Source organism: Plecotus auritus (assembly GCF_963455305.1).
Source record: "Plecotus auritus genome assembly, chromosome: 9".
In the NCBI taxonomy this organism is placed as follows: Eukaryota; Metazoa; Chordata; class Mammalia; order Chiroptera; family Vespertilionidae; genus Plecotus; species Plecotus auritus.
Window position 1 is genome coordinate 69959544 of NC_137783.1, and position 15957 is coordinate 69975500.

The 15957-nt window shown below is 58.9% G+C and overlaps 1 protein-coding gene across 1 annotated transcript; it reads left to right on the top strand.

Moving 5' to 3' along the window:
* Positions 1–1003: 1003 nt before the first annotated feature.
* Positions 1004–14740, top strand: SCN2B (sodium voltage-gated channel beta subunit 2). The gene is made up of 4 exons (XM_080643046.1): positions 1004–1261; positions 10090–10256; positions 10463–10673; positions 11345–14740. The coding sequence occupies exons 1-4, from the start codon at positions 1192–1194 to the stop codon at positions 11542–11544; spliced, it is 648 nt and encodes a 215-aa protein (XP_080499172.1). The 5' UTR covers positions 1004–1191; the 3' UTR covers positions 11545–14740.
* The last annotated feature ends 1217 nt before the right edge of the window (positions 14741–15957 follow it).

A 15957-nucleotide genomic window follows, 5' to 3' on the forward strand; every position in this document is an offset into this window, starting at 1 on the left:
CTGTGGTACATCTACACCATGGAATACTATGGAGCAGTAAAAATGAAGGATCTCTGACCTAGAGAGCATTATGCTAAGTGAAGTAAGTCAGTCAGAGAAAGACAAGTATCACATGATCTCCCTCATATGTGGAATCTAATGAATAAAAGACACTGACAAATAGATCCAGAGGCATGGAAGCCCAGAGCAGACTGACAGCTCAGAGGGAGGGGTAGGGTGGGAAGAGATTAACCAAGGTTGTCCATGCATACATAAATAGCCACAGACACAGATGCTAGTGTGGTGAAGGCCTGGGGTGGGGCAGGACCTGGCAGAGGGGGCAAAGGGGAGGAAAATAGGGAACATGTGTGTTCTCTCAACAATAAAAAGATCGACCTTTATCAGGGAAGATTCTAGCCTAGGACATGACCACCTGTCATAAATGGCTTTTACTTAAAGGTTTTAATTTCAGACCATTTTTTATGGTTATTCTGGGTCTCCAGGTGGCAAGGCCGCCACGCAGGCCTCCCTGAGCGCGTTAGGGTAGCAAGGCCCCTTCATCTACCCCGGGGGGGTTTGCATTCATTCCACTGTAAGCCCCCTTCCGGTGCGGTGCGTTAGCACCAGCTGGCTTTGACAGATTCTGATTTCAGTGAAAATGTCAGAATAATGAGGAAGTCCCTATTTCCCCAAAGTCCCCAGACTCACTTCCCCGAATGCTTTCCAAATAGCAGGAACAAGTATCTCCTTTTTAGGGATGTTTTTAAATGACAAAAGGAGTCCCCTCACCCTTACAGCAGCTTTGAAATAAAGGGGTTCCTCTAACAGCTTTCAAAACCCAACAATTATCCAAGTTAAGAAAAAAGGCAGGGTCTGCTTTAGTTCTTGTTTTTGAGGGTAAACATTTCCAGGGAACTTGCTTCTTTTCAGAAAGACTTTTTTACGCCCTCCCACCTGCTTTTTGAAATCCAACAACCACAAGATTTACTCCATCCCCCTTTTTTCTCTCTCCCTCACACACTCCCTCGTTCTTTTTAGCAGCAACATACAGGCCAGCCATATTAGAGAGATGGAAATAAAGCTTCCTTAATGCTGTATGTGTCACTGAAGTACACCCGTGTGTTCTATTTTATTTTTTTGGCACCTAACGATTCCTCCCGTGTAGCCCTCAGCCACCCTCTCCCACATCCCGAGTGATCCCAGGCTCTGGAAATGCTCAGAGATGCCTGGCTCCCTCGCCCTGCCATCGGCCTCACGGGGCTCAGTCTCTTTTTCTCTCTGGGTAAGTCAGATTGCACATCGCGCATTGCATGCTTGGAGGGTCCCCAGTGCAGCCCCGGAGGAGGCCGGGCGGGCAGACCTGCCTCCCCTCCGTGTCCTTGGGAACGGGGTGTGGGTAGAGGAGAGGCTGCTGGGGACTGCGCAGCACTGGCACTCAGAAGTGCTGAGTGTTGCTCAGGGATGACAGTCGTCAGGGGAGGCAGTTTGTGTTTGGATAACGTTGCAGTGGACCTGTGTGTGTGTGGGGCGGTGCGGGGGGTGGCTCCAGGTGCAGAGTCTGTGGGTTTCTGAAAGCTGCTGCACAGGTGGGGTGCTGAGACTTAATGCTCCCTTCAGGGGCTCCTCCTGGGGCCCCTGGCCCTTGGAATCTTGTGGGTCACGACATTGGGGGTAGGGAGGCAGCAAGTTGAATCTGTCTGGCTTCCTGGAACCTGAACTACTGATGTTTTGAAATGTGTGTGTGTGTGTGTGTGTGTGTGTGTGTGAGAGAGAGAGAGAGAGAGAGAGAGATGGGGGGGGGAGCTGGCTAAGGCATGGTCTCTGGGTGGGAGGAGGCTTGCTGCTTGGCACTGGCCGGAGGGAGCAGAGGAGGGGTCAGGTGAAGGAATCAGGGGGGAAAAATAAAAAAAATTAAAAATAGAAGGAATCCACAGGCCAGTGAATTTGTGGCCCTTTCAGAACGGCCCAGCCGGGCATGCAGAGCGCCCTGTTCAGGGATCCAAATGTTCATTTCCCATCAGAGCGTTCATGGACCTTCTGGTGGGAGGGGGCTGGAGAGTTATACGTGAGATTGCTTTATGGGAGTTTCATGCTTGCTCCTAAACGGCGCCATTGCTGGTGTAGCAGCTGGCAGTGCGTCCAAGGCTATCTGCTGGTCTCCTGCGCAGTCCCTCTGGGTGCTGGGTCGGCTTATTTGGCAGGAGTGCGGGACAGAGGCGCGGGCCCGGGAGCCAGTGCCATGAGACCCAGCAGCTCTGCTGAGTTACTGGACATCTTAACAACAGAGCAAGAGCGTGTGCCTGTGCCAAGAGCATGAACTGTGGAAGCTGATCTGGGTTCCAGGCTGCCTTGGTCATTTACTTCATCTCCATAGACAGGTTACTGGGTCTCCCTGGGCTCAGTTCCTTCCTGGGGAGCCTGGAGAGCACCTGCCACCTGGGTTTCTGTGAGTCTGACGATAGCGAGCAGGCACTCAGTACCAGGGGACCTTGATGCAAGCATGGCCTGTGCCCGGGGCCTGTCCATCATGGTGGTCGGTGATCGGAGGAGTAGAAACCGTTGTCACCCTCGTGTTACAGTGAGGAAACAGGTACAGAGAAGTTAAGCCACGTGCCCACTGAGGTCACAGGACGAGGGTAAGGCCAGCTGAGATTTGAACACCTGTTTGTCTGACTTCAGTCAGTTCTGGACTGTTGACCTCTGCTGCCCCCAGTGTTCAAGAAGCATTACTGCTACATTAGCCTAATGGGTCAAAGCATCTCAACAGCAGGAAAGAGCTGGGTGTGGAGCTGGGGGTGGAGGAAGGCAGCCTCCACATGGAGTGGGGGGCTCCCTGCTGGGAGGCAGCCTGGAGAGTCTGTCTACGTGAGGAAAGGAGGGCTCATGACCAGGACTAGGTGGCTCAGGGGAATTTGGATTCTGGGGTGAAGAGGTCAGGCCCGGGCTGTGGCAGGTGGTGGGAGAAAGCTGAAGCCTCTGCAAACCTGGGTGGAAGAAGGGGAGGAAGGAGATGCTGGCCGTGGCCTGATGCGTGTGAGGAGGCCACCCGGCTCCCCCTGCTGTGGGCCAAGGTGGACAGCAGAGCTCCGGAGGCCGTAGCAGTATCACCCTCAGCTAGAGGGACGCTGTAAGAGATGAGAGAGAAGACGGCCAGGGACTGTGTGTGGGGAGGACAGAGATGGCAAAGCGGATGCGCCGGGCAGCCACTGCACACACGGCAGAAGCACGTGAGACCAGCTTCCCACTAGAAATGCCCCACGTGGCTGGCCGTCCCGGGAGCTGCCTCCAGCCTTGGCTCTGCCGTCACTGGTGTGCTTACCGAAGTCTGGGCGGTGCTAGGCGAGGCCAAAGTGGAGTCTGGTCCCACTCAAGCCCATTGCATGTGTTTGCTGCTGGGCAGGGACCCCGACACGGTGGGTGGGGACAGTGCCTTCCTTCCTCCTGCAGATGTCCGTCAGTGCCCACCAGGTGCCACCTGGTGAACAGGGATGCCAAGGTGAATAGGAATCAGCCCAGCTGGCGTGGCTCAGTGGTTGATCGTCAACCTATGAACCTGGAGGTCATGGTTCGATTCCTGGTCAGGGCACATGCCCAGGTTGCAGGCTCAATCCCCAGTAGGGGGCGTGCAGGAGGCAGCAGAGCTATGATTCTCTCTCACCATTTATGTTTCTCTCCCTCACCTCCTCCCTCCCCTCTCTTCTCTCCCTCTCTCTCTCTTTCCCTTCCTCTCTGAAATCATTAAAAACATATATTTTTTAAAAAGATGCAGTTCCTCAGAGCCTCTGGAGGGACCCAGGCACAGAGACAAATAGCAGCCCAGCATTGAAATGCTGTGACAAGAACAATAATAATGATAAGAATAGCAGCTAACCCCTGGCCAGTTTGCTCAGTGGACAGAGCGCCGGCCTGCAGACCAAAGGATTCCAGGTTCTATTCTGGTCAAGGGCACGAACCTTGGTTGCAGGCTCCTCCCTGGCTTGGGCCCTGGTCAGGGCTCATGCAGGAGGCAACCAATCGATGTGTTTCTCTCACGTGCATATTTCTCTCTACTAAAAATCAATAGAAAAATATCCTTGGGTGAGGATTAAAAATAACAATAAAAGAAAGAAAAGAATAGCAGCTAACGTGGAGAGCTGACATACAGGCGCTGCAGTGAGCTTCATGCCAGTCACTAGCAGCTAGTGAGTGAGTGAACCTCCCAGCAGCCAAAGGGGGCGCTCTACCACTGTCCCCACTTGACAGGTGAGGACACGGGCGCTGGGGGTTAGCTACGCTGCCTGAGGCCAGCTCGGGGCACTAGAGCCCGGTCTGCCCCTGTGCCATGCGGACTCCGTCCTGTGAGGTGAGGCAGGGCGGGGCTGAGTGTGGGCACAGGCAGTGGTGAGGCCGTCACTGAGGTGATGCCTTAGTAGCTGGCATCTGTAGGGTGCGCGGGAGGCCCCAGGCGTGGGAGGTGAACTCGCTTCCCAGCTTGAAGCAGTCACGGGTGAAGGCGTGAAAGGGAAGCGTGAAGGAAGGCGGTGTTTCCAGGAAATGCCAGAGCCCGGTCCTTGGCATGGAGGAAGCACAGGGCTGGCTGCTGGCAGAGGGTGTGCATGCCGTGCGCAGCACCTGTACTTGGTCCAGGGCACGGGGAGCCAGGGAAGGTCTGGGGTGAATTGTCTCCTGGATGCATGGGGTGGGTGGGCGGAGGGAGAACTGGGGCGGCCAGGTCTGAATGGAGGGGCTGGGCCCCACTCACCTGAGAGGCAGGGACTGCCCCAGGAGACTGTGGGTCCAGAAGGTCAGGGAGGCAAGGTCTCTGCTTAGACCTTCCTTCCTTCCTTCCTTCCTTTCTTCCTTTAATATACTAGAGGCTCGGGGCACGGATTCGTGCACCAGTGGGGTCCCTCAGCCTGGCCTGCGCCCTCTTGCAATCTGGTACCCCTCTGGGAACGTCAGGCTGCCAGTTTCGGCCTGATCCCTGGGTATCAGGCCTAAACTGGCAGTCCAACATCCCCCGAGGGATGCAGCGGTGTGTGAAGCGGCAGGTGACCAGGGAGGAGCCTGAGCTGGGACCTGGCACCACACTGCTCCAGCTCATCCTGGCCCAGCCCCGCTGTGCCTGCAGCTGCCATGGTAGTGCTGCCGTGGAGGCAGGAGAGTCTCACACTGCCACAGCTGCGCTCAGCAGCTGTGAGCCTGGCTTCTGGCTGAGCGGCACTCCAGCTGTGGGAGTGTACTGACCACCAAGGGGGAGCTCCTGTGTTAAGCATCTGCCCCCTGGTGGTCAGTGCGTGTCATAGCTACCTATTGACTGGTCATCTGGTCATAACAGTCGCTTAGGTTTTTATATATATAGATGTTTATTGATTTCTGAGAGAATGGGAGAGGGATAGAAACATCAATGATGAGAGAAAATCATTGATTGGCTACCCCCTACATGCCCCCCACTGCTGATCAAACCCTCAACCCAGGCATGTGTCCTGACCGGGAACTAACCATGACCTCCTGGTTCATAGATCGATGCTCAACCACGAGCATGTGGCCGGGCCTCTCTTTTTAACCAAAAAGAAAATAAACCCACCCCATCGTTTGCTGCAGGGGGAAAGAGGAGTGAAGAGAAGTAACTGCTAGCCTCTGCAGGTGGCTGTGTTTGGCAGGAGATGAGCACAGCTATGTGTTTTGTGTGTTCTCTGGACAGGCCGGTGAGAACAGGGCGGGACAGGGCCCTGTGCGCCTTGGAGGAAATGGGGAGCCCAGCACCAGGGATGTTCTGGAACTGAGATCAGAAGCTGTATGCTCACTGCACCCTTTTAAGCATCATTTCCTTTCTGAGACTTGGAACTTAGGAGACCCCAGCCCCGAACCTGGTCCCAAACAGACCACCGGCAAGACTGTGGGCGGCCCCGGTAGGGAGGTTCCCGAAATAGAACCCCTCCCTCTGGCAGCCTGCCCGGAGGGGGCACGCTTGCTGTGTAGACAGTGGGAGGTCTGGTCCCTGGGACACCTTGAGAAACAGTCACCCGCACCAGCCTCAGCCCCTCAGCCCTCTGTCGGGGGCCTGGTGGCCTGGGTTCAACTCGAACTTTGCCACTTCATAACTCGGCTGTTCATGGAACTGCTCCTGCGTGGCTTTCTCCTCTGGAAGATGGAGGTGTCAGTGTTGTGAGGACTAACAGGGCTGGGCAGGGCCTGGGACACAGTGGCAGGTCACTGCCTCCTTGTGTGGCCCTGGCCGGGGACTCGCTCTCCCTGACGTGCCGGCTTCATCAGCCCAGGGTTCTCCTACGGCTCCCACCAGGTTGGGGCGGCTCCTGAGTTTCACGAGGGCCTGGCCTGGTGACAGGCCCGCGACCCCTCCCCGTGAGGCCTGGCTGGCGCGGGTCCTGGACTAGGAGCTGGAACCGTGGCTCTGGCCCCAGCTTGTCCCATCCTCCGGGTCTCTCTCAGGGCCTCCCTTTCCCTGTTGGCAGGACAACAGGCTGGATCCCCCATTCCTGAGGGTCCCTCTGGTGTCCTCTGAGTTGGGGCTTGGTGTTGTCCTCTCTGGCCATTGCTTTCTGCAGTACCAGCTGTCAGGGTTTGGGGGAGGGACCCCGCATTGTGCCTCTCTGTCTGCCCCTCCTGACAGCCCCTCACCTCGCGCTATGCCCTCCTACATGGCAAGGTCCCGGCTCTTTGGGCGTCTAGGTGCTGCCTAGGGGCTCCCGTTCTAACTGGGACAATGTCCTGGGCTGATGTCAGGAGCTGGGGCAGGATTAGAGGCCTGGTGGGGGGCAGGGCGGGCGGGGGCAGCTAGACTGTTAGCACCTGCTTCTGTTGTTGTGTGGAGGCTCCTTTAACAGAGGTGGGGGGGGGGGTGGTACTGGGAGTGGCAGGCCTTTCCAGGGAAGGTGCCAGTGAAGCGGGAGCTCCTGGGAGGGAGGTTAGCTCAGGACCAGGTTGCCAGGCTCCTCTGCGCTCCCTCCCTACGCAGGGGTGGGAGGCTTGGTGGGCACCCTCCTCCCTGCCTGGAGCAAGCCAGCTCTTCCCTCTGGGCTGTAAAGTGGGGAGAGGGGACGGGGCTTTGTTCTTGGTGGGTCCACTCAGCCGCCCCAGCTCATGCTCCCTAGGGGCGTGCCAGTGTGCATGCACCGGGCTTGCCTGGCAGGTGGTCTGCGTGACCCCTCCGTCAGGGCCCGTTCTGACCTCCTGGGCCAGTAGCTCGGAGCACTGCCCTGTCTCAAGTCCTGCCTTGGGTCCTCTTCCTGAGGGCGGGCTGAGCCCAGGGCTGCAGCGGCTGCTGGGGTGCGGGGGGCACCTTTGCACAACAGAGCAGCTTGGAAACAGTCCCGAGGGGTCCTGCCCAAGGCACCCTTACAGGGGGCTGTCCCGAAGCCCTTCCCGTCTAGGGGAGCAGGGCTGAGCACCCTTTGCTGCACACTCGCTGGCCGGCAGACCGCGCACCCTGCTCTGTACACTTCATCATCTTTAATTCTCCCAACAACCCGCGGCGCTGCGTTCCTCGGGGAGGGGTGGGGGGATGAGGCTGGGAGGAGATGAGGCTGGGCAGGGAGGGGCCTGCCCAGAAGGCGGGCTGGGATTGAACCCACATCTGGTCAGGTCTCCACATCTGTGCAGTTCCTACAGAGACCTCTGCTCCCAGGGCCTTGCCCCCAGTCCCCGTGGCTTCCTGTCTCACTCCCAGGAATTCAACCCTAAGTCCTGTCTGGCCCATAGACCCTGTGCCTCAGTGCCTGCCTGACCCTGGGCCTCAGAGACAGGAAGCTCACTCCAGCCACTGGGACCACTCACGGATGTCCGCAGACTTGGGACTGATCCCTTCAGCATGTCAAGCGGCTCCCTCACTCCCTTCAGACAGGGGCACCCACACACCCTCCAGGCAGCCTTCCCCGACCACAGACATACCCCTCCCCTCGCTTTATTTCTTCACCTGTCGCCATGCAGGGCCTCATTCCCTTTCCTCCCTAGAGGACAAGCTCCGGGCGGCCACTGGGCCGGCCTTGTCCACAGAGTCTCCCCAGGCCTGGCCTCAGGGCACAGTAGGTGGTTGATCAACTTCGGCAAAGGAGTGAGAGGGACTGATGCTGAAGGTCACTGTTTGTCCTCTAGGGTACATTAAGCTTTGGGGATGAGGTTTTGACAATATTGGCAAAGAATCTTACAATTAAGGCCAGGATTAGGCCCGACTGGCATGGCTTGGTGGTTGAGTGTCCCCATATGAACCAGGAGGACATGGTTTGATTCCCGGTTGGGGCACATGCCCAGGTAGGGAGCAAATAGGAGGCAGCCGATCAATGACTCTCTCATCATTGATGTTTCTCTCTCCACCTCCCTTCTTCTCTAAAATCAATAAAAAAAAAATTTTTTTTTAAAAAAGGCCAGGATTAGGGTGAGGCAAGTGAGGTGCCTGGGGTGCAAAATGTAAGGAGGTGTTCCCTGACCCGCTGGGGACACTCGGCTTCAGCCCAAGGTCTCCGTGGATATGGTTGAAAGTGGTGGAGAAGAGGAGAAACTGAGGCCAGCACAAGCAAACTTTTCTCCAGGGTCTGCAGCTAGCAGAGCAGGCAGCACGAAGGGACAGAAGCAGGCGGTGGGCAGAGGGCTGCTGCCTGGTCCTGGAAAAGGCGTGGGGCCCTTGTCTGTCCCTGGCTTGACAGGGGATCGGGTCTCTCTACCCGAACCTTGTGCTGCCTCCACTTTACCCCCAGGCCACATCGATTACCCCTTTTGAGTTTTGCCTCCCCCACCCTCCTCTGAATCCCTGACTACTTCAGCAATAAGGGACTGAAGTAGCCTCTGCATAGCTCTGTACCTCCCACCAGGTGCAGGAGGTATGTCCCTCCCAGCCCTACTCCCACCAGGTGCAGAGGGCCTACCCCCTCCCAGCCCCATTCCCACCCAGTACAGTGGGCGTGCCCCCTCCCGGCCCCATTCCCACCCAGTACAGTGGGCATGACCCCTCCCGGCCCCACTCCCACCAGGTGCAGTGGGCGTGCCCCCTCCCGGCCCCACTCCCACCAGGTACAGTGGGCGTGCCCCCTCCTGGCCCCACTCCCACCAGGTGCAGTGGGCGTGCCCCCTCCTGGCCCCACTCCCACCAGGTACAGTGGGCGTGCCCCCTCCTGGCCCCACTCCCACCCAGTACAGTGGGCGTGCCCCCTCCTGGCCCCACTCCCACCCAGTACAGTGGGCGTGCCCCCTCCTGGCCCCACTCCCACCAGGTGCAGTGGGCGTGCCCCCTCCTGGCCCCACTCCCACCAGGTACAGTGGGCGTGCCCCCTCCAGGCCCCACTCCCACCAGGTGCAGTGGGCGTGCCCCCTCCTGGCCCCACTCCCACCAGGTACAGTGGGCGTGCCCCCTCCAGGCCCCACTCCCACCAGGTACAGTGGGCGTGCCCCCTCCAGGCCCCATTCCCACCAGGTGCAGTGGGCATGCCCCCTCCTGGCCCCACTCCCACCAGGTACAGTGGGAATGTCCCTCCAGGCCCCACTCCCACCAGGTACAGTGGGAATGTCCCTCCAGGCCCCACTCCCACCAGGTACAGTGGGCGTGCCCCCTCCAGGCCCCACTCCCACCAGGTGCAGTGGGCATGCCCCCTCCTGGCCCCACTCCCACCAGGTACAGTGGGAATGTCCCTCCAGGCCCCACTCCCACCAGGTACAGTGGGCGTGCCCCCTCCTGGCCCCACTCCCACCAGGTACAGTGGGCATGTCCCTCCCGGCCCCACTCCCACCAGGTGCAGTGGGCGTGCCCCCTCCTGGCCCCACTCCCACCAGGTACAGTGGGCGTGTCCCCTCCTGGCCCCACTCCCACCAGGTACAGTGGGCATGCCCCCTCCTGGCCCCACTCCCACCAGGTACAGTGGGCGTGTCCCCTCCTGGCCCCACTCCCACCAGGTACAGTGGGCGTGCCCCCTCCCGGCCCCATTCCCACCCAGTACAGTGGGCGTGACCCCTCCTGGCCCCACTCCCACCAGGTGCAGTGGGCATGCCCCCTCCTGGCCCCACTCCCACCAGGTGCAGTGGGCGTGCCCCCTCCCGGCCCCACTCCCACCAGGTGCAGTGGGCGTGCCCCCTCTCGGCCCCACCAGCCAGAGCCCTCATCAGAGTGTGCTCTGCCTGCAGTGCGGCCAGGGCTCAGCATGGAAGTCACGGTGCCCACCACCCTCAACGTGCTCAATGGCTCCGATGCACGCCTGGCCTGCACCTTCAACTCCTGCTACACTGTGAACCACAAGCACTTCTCCCTGAACTGGACCTATCAGGAGTGCAGCAACTGCTCTGAGGAGATGGTGAGTTCCGGTGGGTGTGGAGCCCGGGCCCTGCCTGGACCGGGACCTGGGAGCCGTCTGCTCAGGCAGAAGGTGTGCTGTCCTGAGGGGTCTGGGGAGGGGTGGAGATCTGGAGGTAACGGCCTGTCTCCAAGTAAGAATGCTGGGAGGAGGCACTTGCTCCCCAGGGCTTGCCACCCTCTCAGCCTGCCCCTCACCACCCCCAGTTCCTCCAGTTCCGCATGAAGATCATCAACCTGAAGCTGGAGCGGTTCCGGGACCGCGTGGAGTTCTCGGGGAACCCCAGCAAGTACGACGTGTCCGTGACGCTGCGGAATGTGCAGCCGGAGGATGAGGGCCTCTACAGCTGCTACATCCTGAACCCGCCCGACCGCCACCGTGGCCACGGCAGGATCCAGCTGCGGGTCCTCATGGAGGGTGAGCGGTGGGCGCAGGGCTTCAGGGCCCTGGCTGGTCCTGGCAGTTACTCTCCTCCTGCAGCCCAGGGAGGTGCCTCGGGGAGGCTGTCCTGTGGGGGGCGCTGGGGAGCCGCAGCTGAGGGTGGGCCCAGCACCCGCTCTCTTCCCTCCAGTCCTTAGGGACCTGGGAGAATGACTCTGAGAGTCCTTCTGATGCTGTCAATCAGGATCAGGATGTCAAGCATCATTCTAGCAGCTTCCATTGATCGGGCACTCGATGTGTCTCAGGTCCAGGACCAAACCCTAGCTGCAGCCTCTCACTCATCCCCAGGAGGCCTTAGGAGGGAAGAGCTGCGGTTTTATAAGTGAGGAGGCAGAGGCTCAGAGAGGAGAAGTATCTAAGATCAATCAGCTCATAAATAATACAGTCAGGACGAGAATTGGGGTCTGTTTGACCTCAAAGTCCATGCCCTCCCATACTGCATCCTCCTGCCTTCCCCTGGGCTGTCAGGGGCCCTGGGATTCGGGGTGAAGGACTCAGAGGCCAATGGCCCTGGCTGATTTTGGCTTTGACTAAAATTCTTCCCACGGAGGAGAGGACAGTTGGGACCGCCCGCACCCTGGGAGCCGGGGACAGAGGACGGCCCTTGCAGCCCTGGCCCTCAGCGTCTGTCTTCTGTTCTTCCCCAGAGCCCCCCGAGCGGGACTCCACAGTGGCCGTGGTCGTGGGCGCCTCGGTCGGAGGCTTCCTGGCTGTGGTCATCTTGGTACTGATGGTTGTGAAGTGTGTGAGAAGGAAAAAGGAGCAGAAGCTGAGCACCGATGACCTGAAGACGGAGGAGGAGGGCAAGACAGACGGTGAGGGCCATGCTGAGGACGGTGCCAAGTAGCGGCCGGCCTGCGCCCCCCCCCTCATTGCCCCCCCCCCCCCCACTCTCGCCTGCACAGTGCCCGCCTGCCTCTCGGTGTGTGTGCTTCTCTTGACCAGGTCCCAGGGCCGGCCTGCGCCTCCTGACTCTGTCTCCCCTCTGCACCAGTCACCCGCCTCTTTCATGGGAGAAACCCGCTGTGGAGTATGGGATGTGAGGGCCCTGGAGGAGGAAGGAGGGGGTCCCGCTGCCCCTGAGAGGAGGAGGAGGCTGTGTGAGCGTCCCAGGAGGCGGGGCGGGGGGGGGGGGGCAGTGAGTGGTAGAGGGGTCCAGCGGTCTGCCTGCTCATCTTGGGGCAGCTTCATAGGCACCTGTGGGTGGGCGGGGCTCCCTGAGCCCCCAGCTCCTGCCGGCCGCCCTGCAGGCTGGGTGCTGATGGGCTCCTGGAAATCGAGGTGGGCATGAGCAAGGGCCTCAAAGAGAAACCAAGATGGAGGCGAATGGAGACGGCGGTCCCGGGCGCCCAGCTCCGCCCTCTCCTCCATGGAGGAGCTCTGCCACCTGTGGTCTCTGTTGGCTGGTGATGCCTGGGGGTTTTGGTGAGAACAGCACTGAAGGGCCGGACACTGGTCACAGTCATGGTCATGGGCGGCGTGTGCTCCAGGTGGTGGTCATTTCCTGCCCCGGAGTGCCCACGAGCAGGAGGCACATGCCAGTACGGGGAGGGACCGGAGGGAGCGCCACTGTGAGCCGGGCCTGGGGTGCAAGGTGAGGGACCGCCTCTCAGCCCCTCCCAGGCCCCCAGCAGTTTTCCTCAGGCTCGACTGGAGCGCGAAGGGAAGGCCTGAGGAGGCGTGAGGGGAGCCTGTGGCCATGGCCATGTCAGGTCTAGAGCTGCACCCCCACCCCAATGGCTCCCTGGGGGAGAAGGGGGTTTTGGTGGGAGCCAGTTTCCCTCCATGTTCCTCACATTGAGGGGGATCTCAGGAGAGGAAGCTGAGATGAGAGGCCTTGGAAGACCCCCAGAGGCCAACGAGTCACATCACTCCTACTACACATGGGGAAACTGAGGCTCCAGAGGACAGAATGGAGGGCCCTGCACCTCCTCGGGTTGTCAGCCTCCAGTTTGAATAAACAGTCATACTTGTCCTGGCGGGAGAGGAGGGGAGGGGGTGCCCTGCTCCTCCCCCTGAGAGGGGATGCCCGCAGCAGGGATGGGGTGATGCCTGCAGCAGGGATGAGGTGATGCCCGAGGCAGGGGTAGGGTGATGCCTGAGGCAGGGGTGGGGTGATGGCTGAGGCAGGGATGGGATGTGGGAATGGGGACAGAGCCACTGGCATGCCCCTCCCGTGCCTCAGGTGGGCCTCCTCCCGGGGCCTGGGAGCCCAGGTCCTGCACAGACTCAGGGAGGCAGAGCTCAGGGCGGGAAGGAGCCTGGGGAGGGTGGGGACAGGACAGTGACAGTCTCAGGGACCACTCTCTGCCTCTGCCCCTCAGATGGCCAATCAGGGGAGTGAGCATCTGGGAGATTCAGTTTAATTCACTTCCATTTAACATCCGTTTACTGAGCATCTGCCATGTGCCAGGCCTGTGGAGGTGTTGGTGTGTACACAAAGCCATATGCAGTTGGGAGCGGCCAGGCCAGCACGTGGGACCAAGATGAATTGTTGGTGCATCTAATACCATTTGTGCAGCCGCTGCTCCCAGGGCTGGAGTGAGGGAGGAAGAAAGAGAGTCTGGGAAGGGGCTGGAGGCCAGGCACAGGGGTGTAGGCAGCCAGCCCGATGCATACTGGGGTGGGTGGATCCCGCCCACCAGGAAATTCTAACTGCTGCTCAGTACCTAACTGCCAATCAACACACTGCCAACGGGACAGGCGGGCATTGCCCATCTTTCAAGCCAACCAGCCGAGAGGGGAGAGGTGGGTGGTGGGCGCCTCGTGCTGCTGGAACCAGGGTGGTGTGATATGCTTCTTCAGGCTGCAGGCGCCACTTTTTGGCCCCTCTCAAGGCCCCCTCTCCTGGAATGAGTGAGGATCTGTGCTGAGTTGGGACTCCCTCTTTTCCACGACTCATCACATTCTGGAGAATGATTGGTCAGATTCCCTGGGTTTATTCTAAGAAATCCTAACTCCCCATAAAGTAGCCCCAAATGCCTGGGGGCCCAGGGAGGGCATGTCCTCTCTGTGGCCTCAGGAGCACTGAGGTTGGGGACAAGCCAGCTCCTGTGAGGAGGTGGGAACGCGCGGGTCCCACAGCTGCCAGCTCTCCCCTTTGCTCTCGTTCAGACCAGCGAGAGGCTTCTTTCTCTGCTCTGTGGGCCCCAGGCCCACTGTGGCTGCATGTCCCCTCCCTGCGCTCTGCTGGGTTTAGTCTGCTGGTTTCTCCACTGCCCCCTTTCCTGCCCTCAGAACCCCCACCTGTCTCCTCTTTCTAATTAAGGGCCATTGTAAGGAGAGATGGGCTGGCCGACCCGTGGGACTTAGCTTATAAGAACGAAGCACAGTTATTCAGATTCAGGACTGAAATGCCTCGAGGTGCCTTGGAACTGTCTCTGGAAGCATCTGCTGCCCTAGGTGTGGACTAATCCCACCCGTTCTCAATCAGTAACAGGGGAAGGTGGTGGGGTCCCCACTTCTCCCTGCGCCTTTGTGGGGAGGCTGGGCTGGCAGTGTTCCCAAGGCTAGGGTAAGCAGATGGACAATTGCAAATGCTGGCCGGCCCACAGGACAGTTGGAAAGGGTGATGAATCAAGAAATTCTCCTTCCTGCTTCCGTTCTAAGGACAGACAGCCGTGTCTCTCGCTGTGCTTCTCGCGGAAGTTTTCTTTATTAAGCCTGCTGATGCATTTGTACACAGTCTCTATAGGTATAGTAGCTGACAAATACACAGATCAGACCTCTCGCTACACCCACCCCAAAGCAACACTGGGGGGCGGAGGGGGCGGGACAGCATTTCTCAGTGCTTTGAGCTGATGCATGGAAGTCAAGTGAAGGAATGCTTTTCTTGCTCTTGGCATACTTGTGGGGGAAACTCAACTACTGACTCACTTCAAGGTTCAACGTGCCACACGCTGTGCGCGAGGTGGTGGCGAGCAGCTCCCACAGTGCCCTGTGGCCCGGCTGCACGACTGTCTGCTTTTTGGAGCAGCCTGAGTCTGGCAGCTCATCCTCTTGGTTGGATCGATTGCAACAATAAACAGATTGTCTTCCCTGAACTTCCCGTGCGTGTGGCTTCTTTTCGGGAGAGCGGAGCCGGCTAAGTGGAGGTTCTGCCAAGATCCTGACTGAGACCCTCACCGCTGCTTCCTGGTCACACCACTGACAGCACCCCTCCCACCCAGGACGCAGCTTGAGGGTCCTCCTGCTACCTGATGGGGCTGCTCTCCTGCCCTGTGCCTCCCCCCTGCCACTCCTTCTTGGCGGGCTCTCTGTTACTTCTGGGACAAGGCCCATCTTTTACGCCCCCCACAACTGACTGATGCACCGATGTGTTTATCCTTTCTCTGAACAGAGGGGTCACCCTTCCTGCCCCCGTTTCTAAGCTGGGCCTAACTAGGCAGACCCTCCTTTGCTTGCTCTGGACTCAGCAAAGTAGATGACAGCCGGCCAGCGTCTGCCCGAGCAGCTCCACAGCCAGGGTGGCTGCGCAGCTACGTCCCCGCTGCCTGCCGTGTGCCTGTTGATGTGCTGCTGGGTCAGCCCCAAGTTCAGGGCCTGAGTCAACCCCCGACCTCGGGGCGCCACTATTGCAGACACACTCAGTCTGTTTCTCTTTTGGTGCCTGTTCTTATCTCTCTTTGCATTTTCTTTTACATACACACATACACACACACCACACACACATACACACGCACACACTCACACACATATACACATGCACACACATACACACACCACACACACACACTCACACACATATACACACACACACACACTCACACACACACACATATACACACACCACACATACACATACACTCACACACACACACATACTCACACACACACTCACACATATATACACACATACACACACACTCACACACACATATACACACACCACACATACACATACACTCACACACACACATACACACACACTCACACACATATATACACACATACACACACACTCACACACACACTCACACACACACATACACACATACACACACCACACATACCACACACACACACACACACACACACACACACACACCACACACTTGCCAGATGAGAACAATCGCAACTCTGCAGAGTAGGTGTGCTGATGTGGTGGTGCCTGCATGTCTCCTGTTTGCTTGTAATCTCTGTTTGCATCCTGGTGACTGAGAGACCTTGGCGAGTGGCTAGTGGCCAGATGCATTTTAGAATATTCCAGGAAGACCCCAACATGGAGGGTCTTGATGCTGCAAGGGTTACTGCTCCTGCC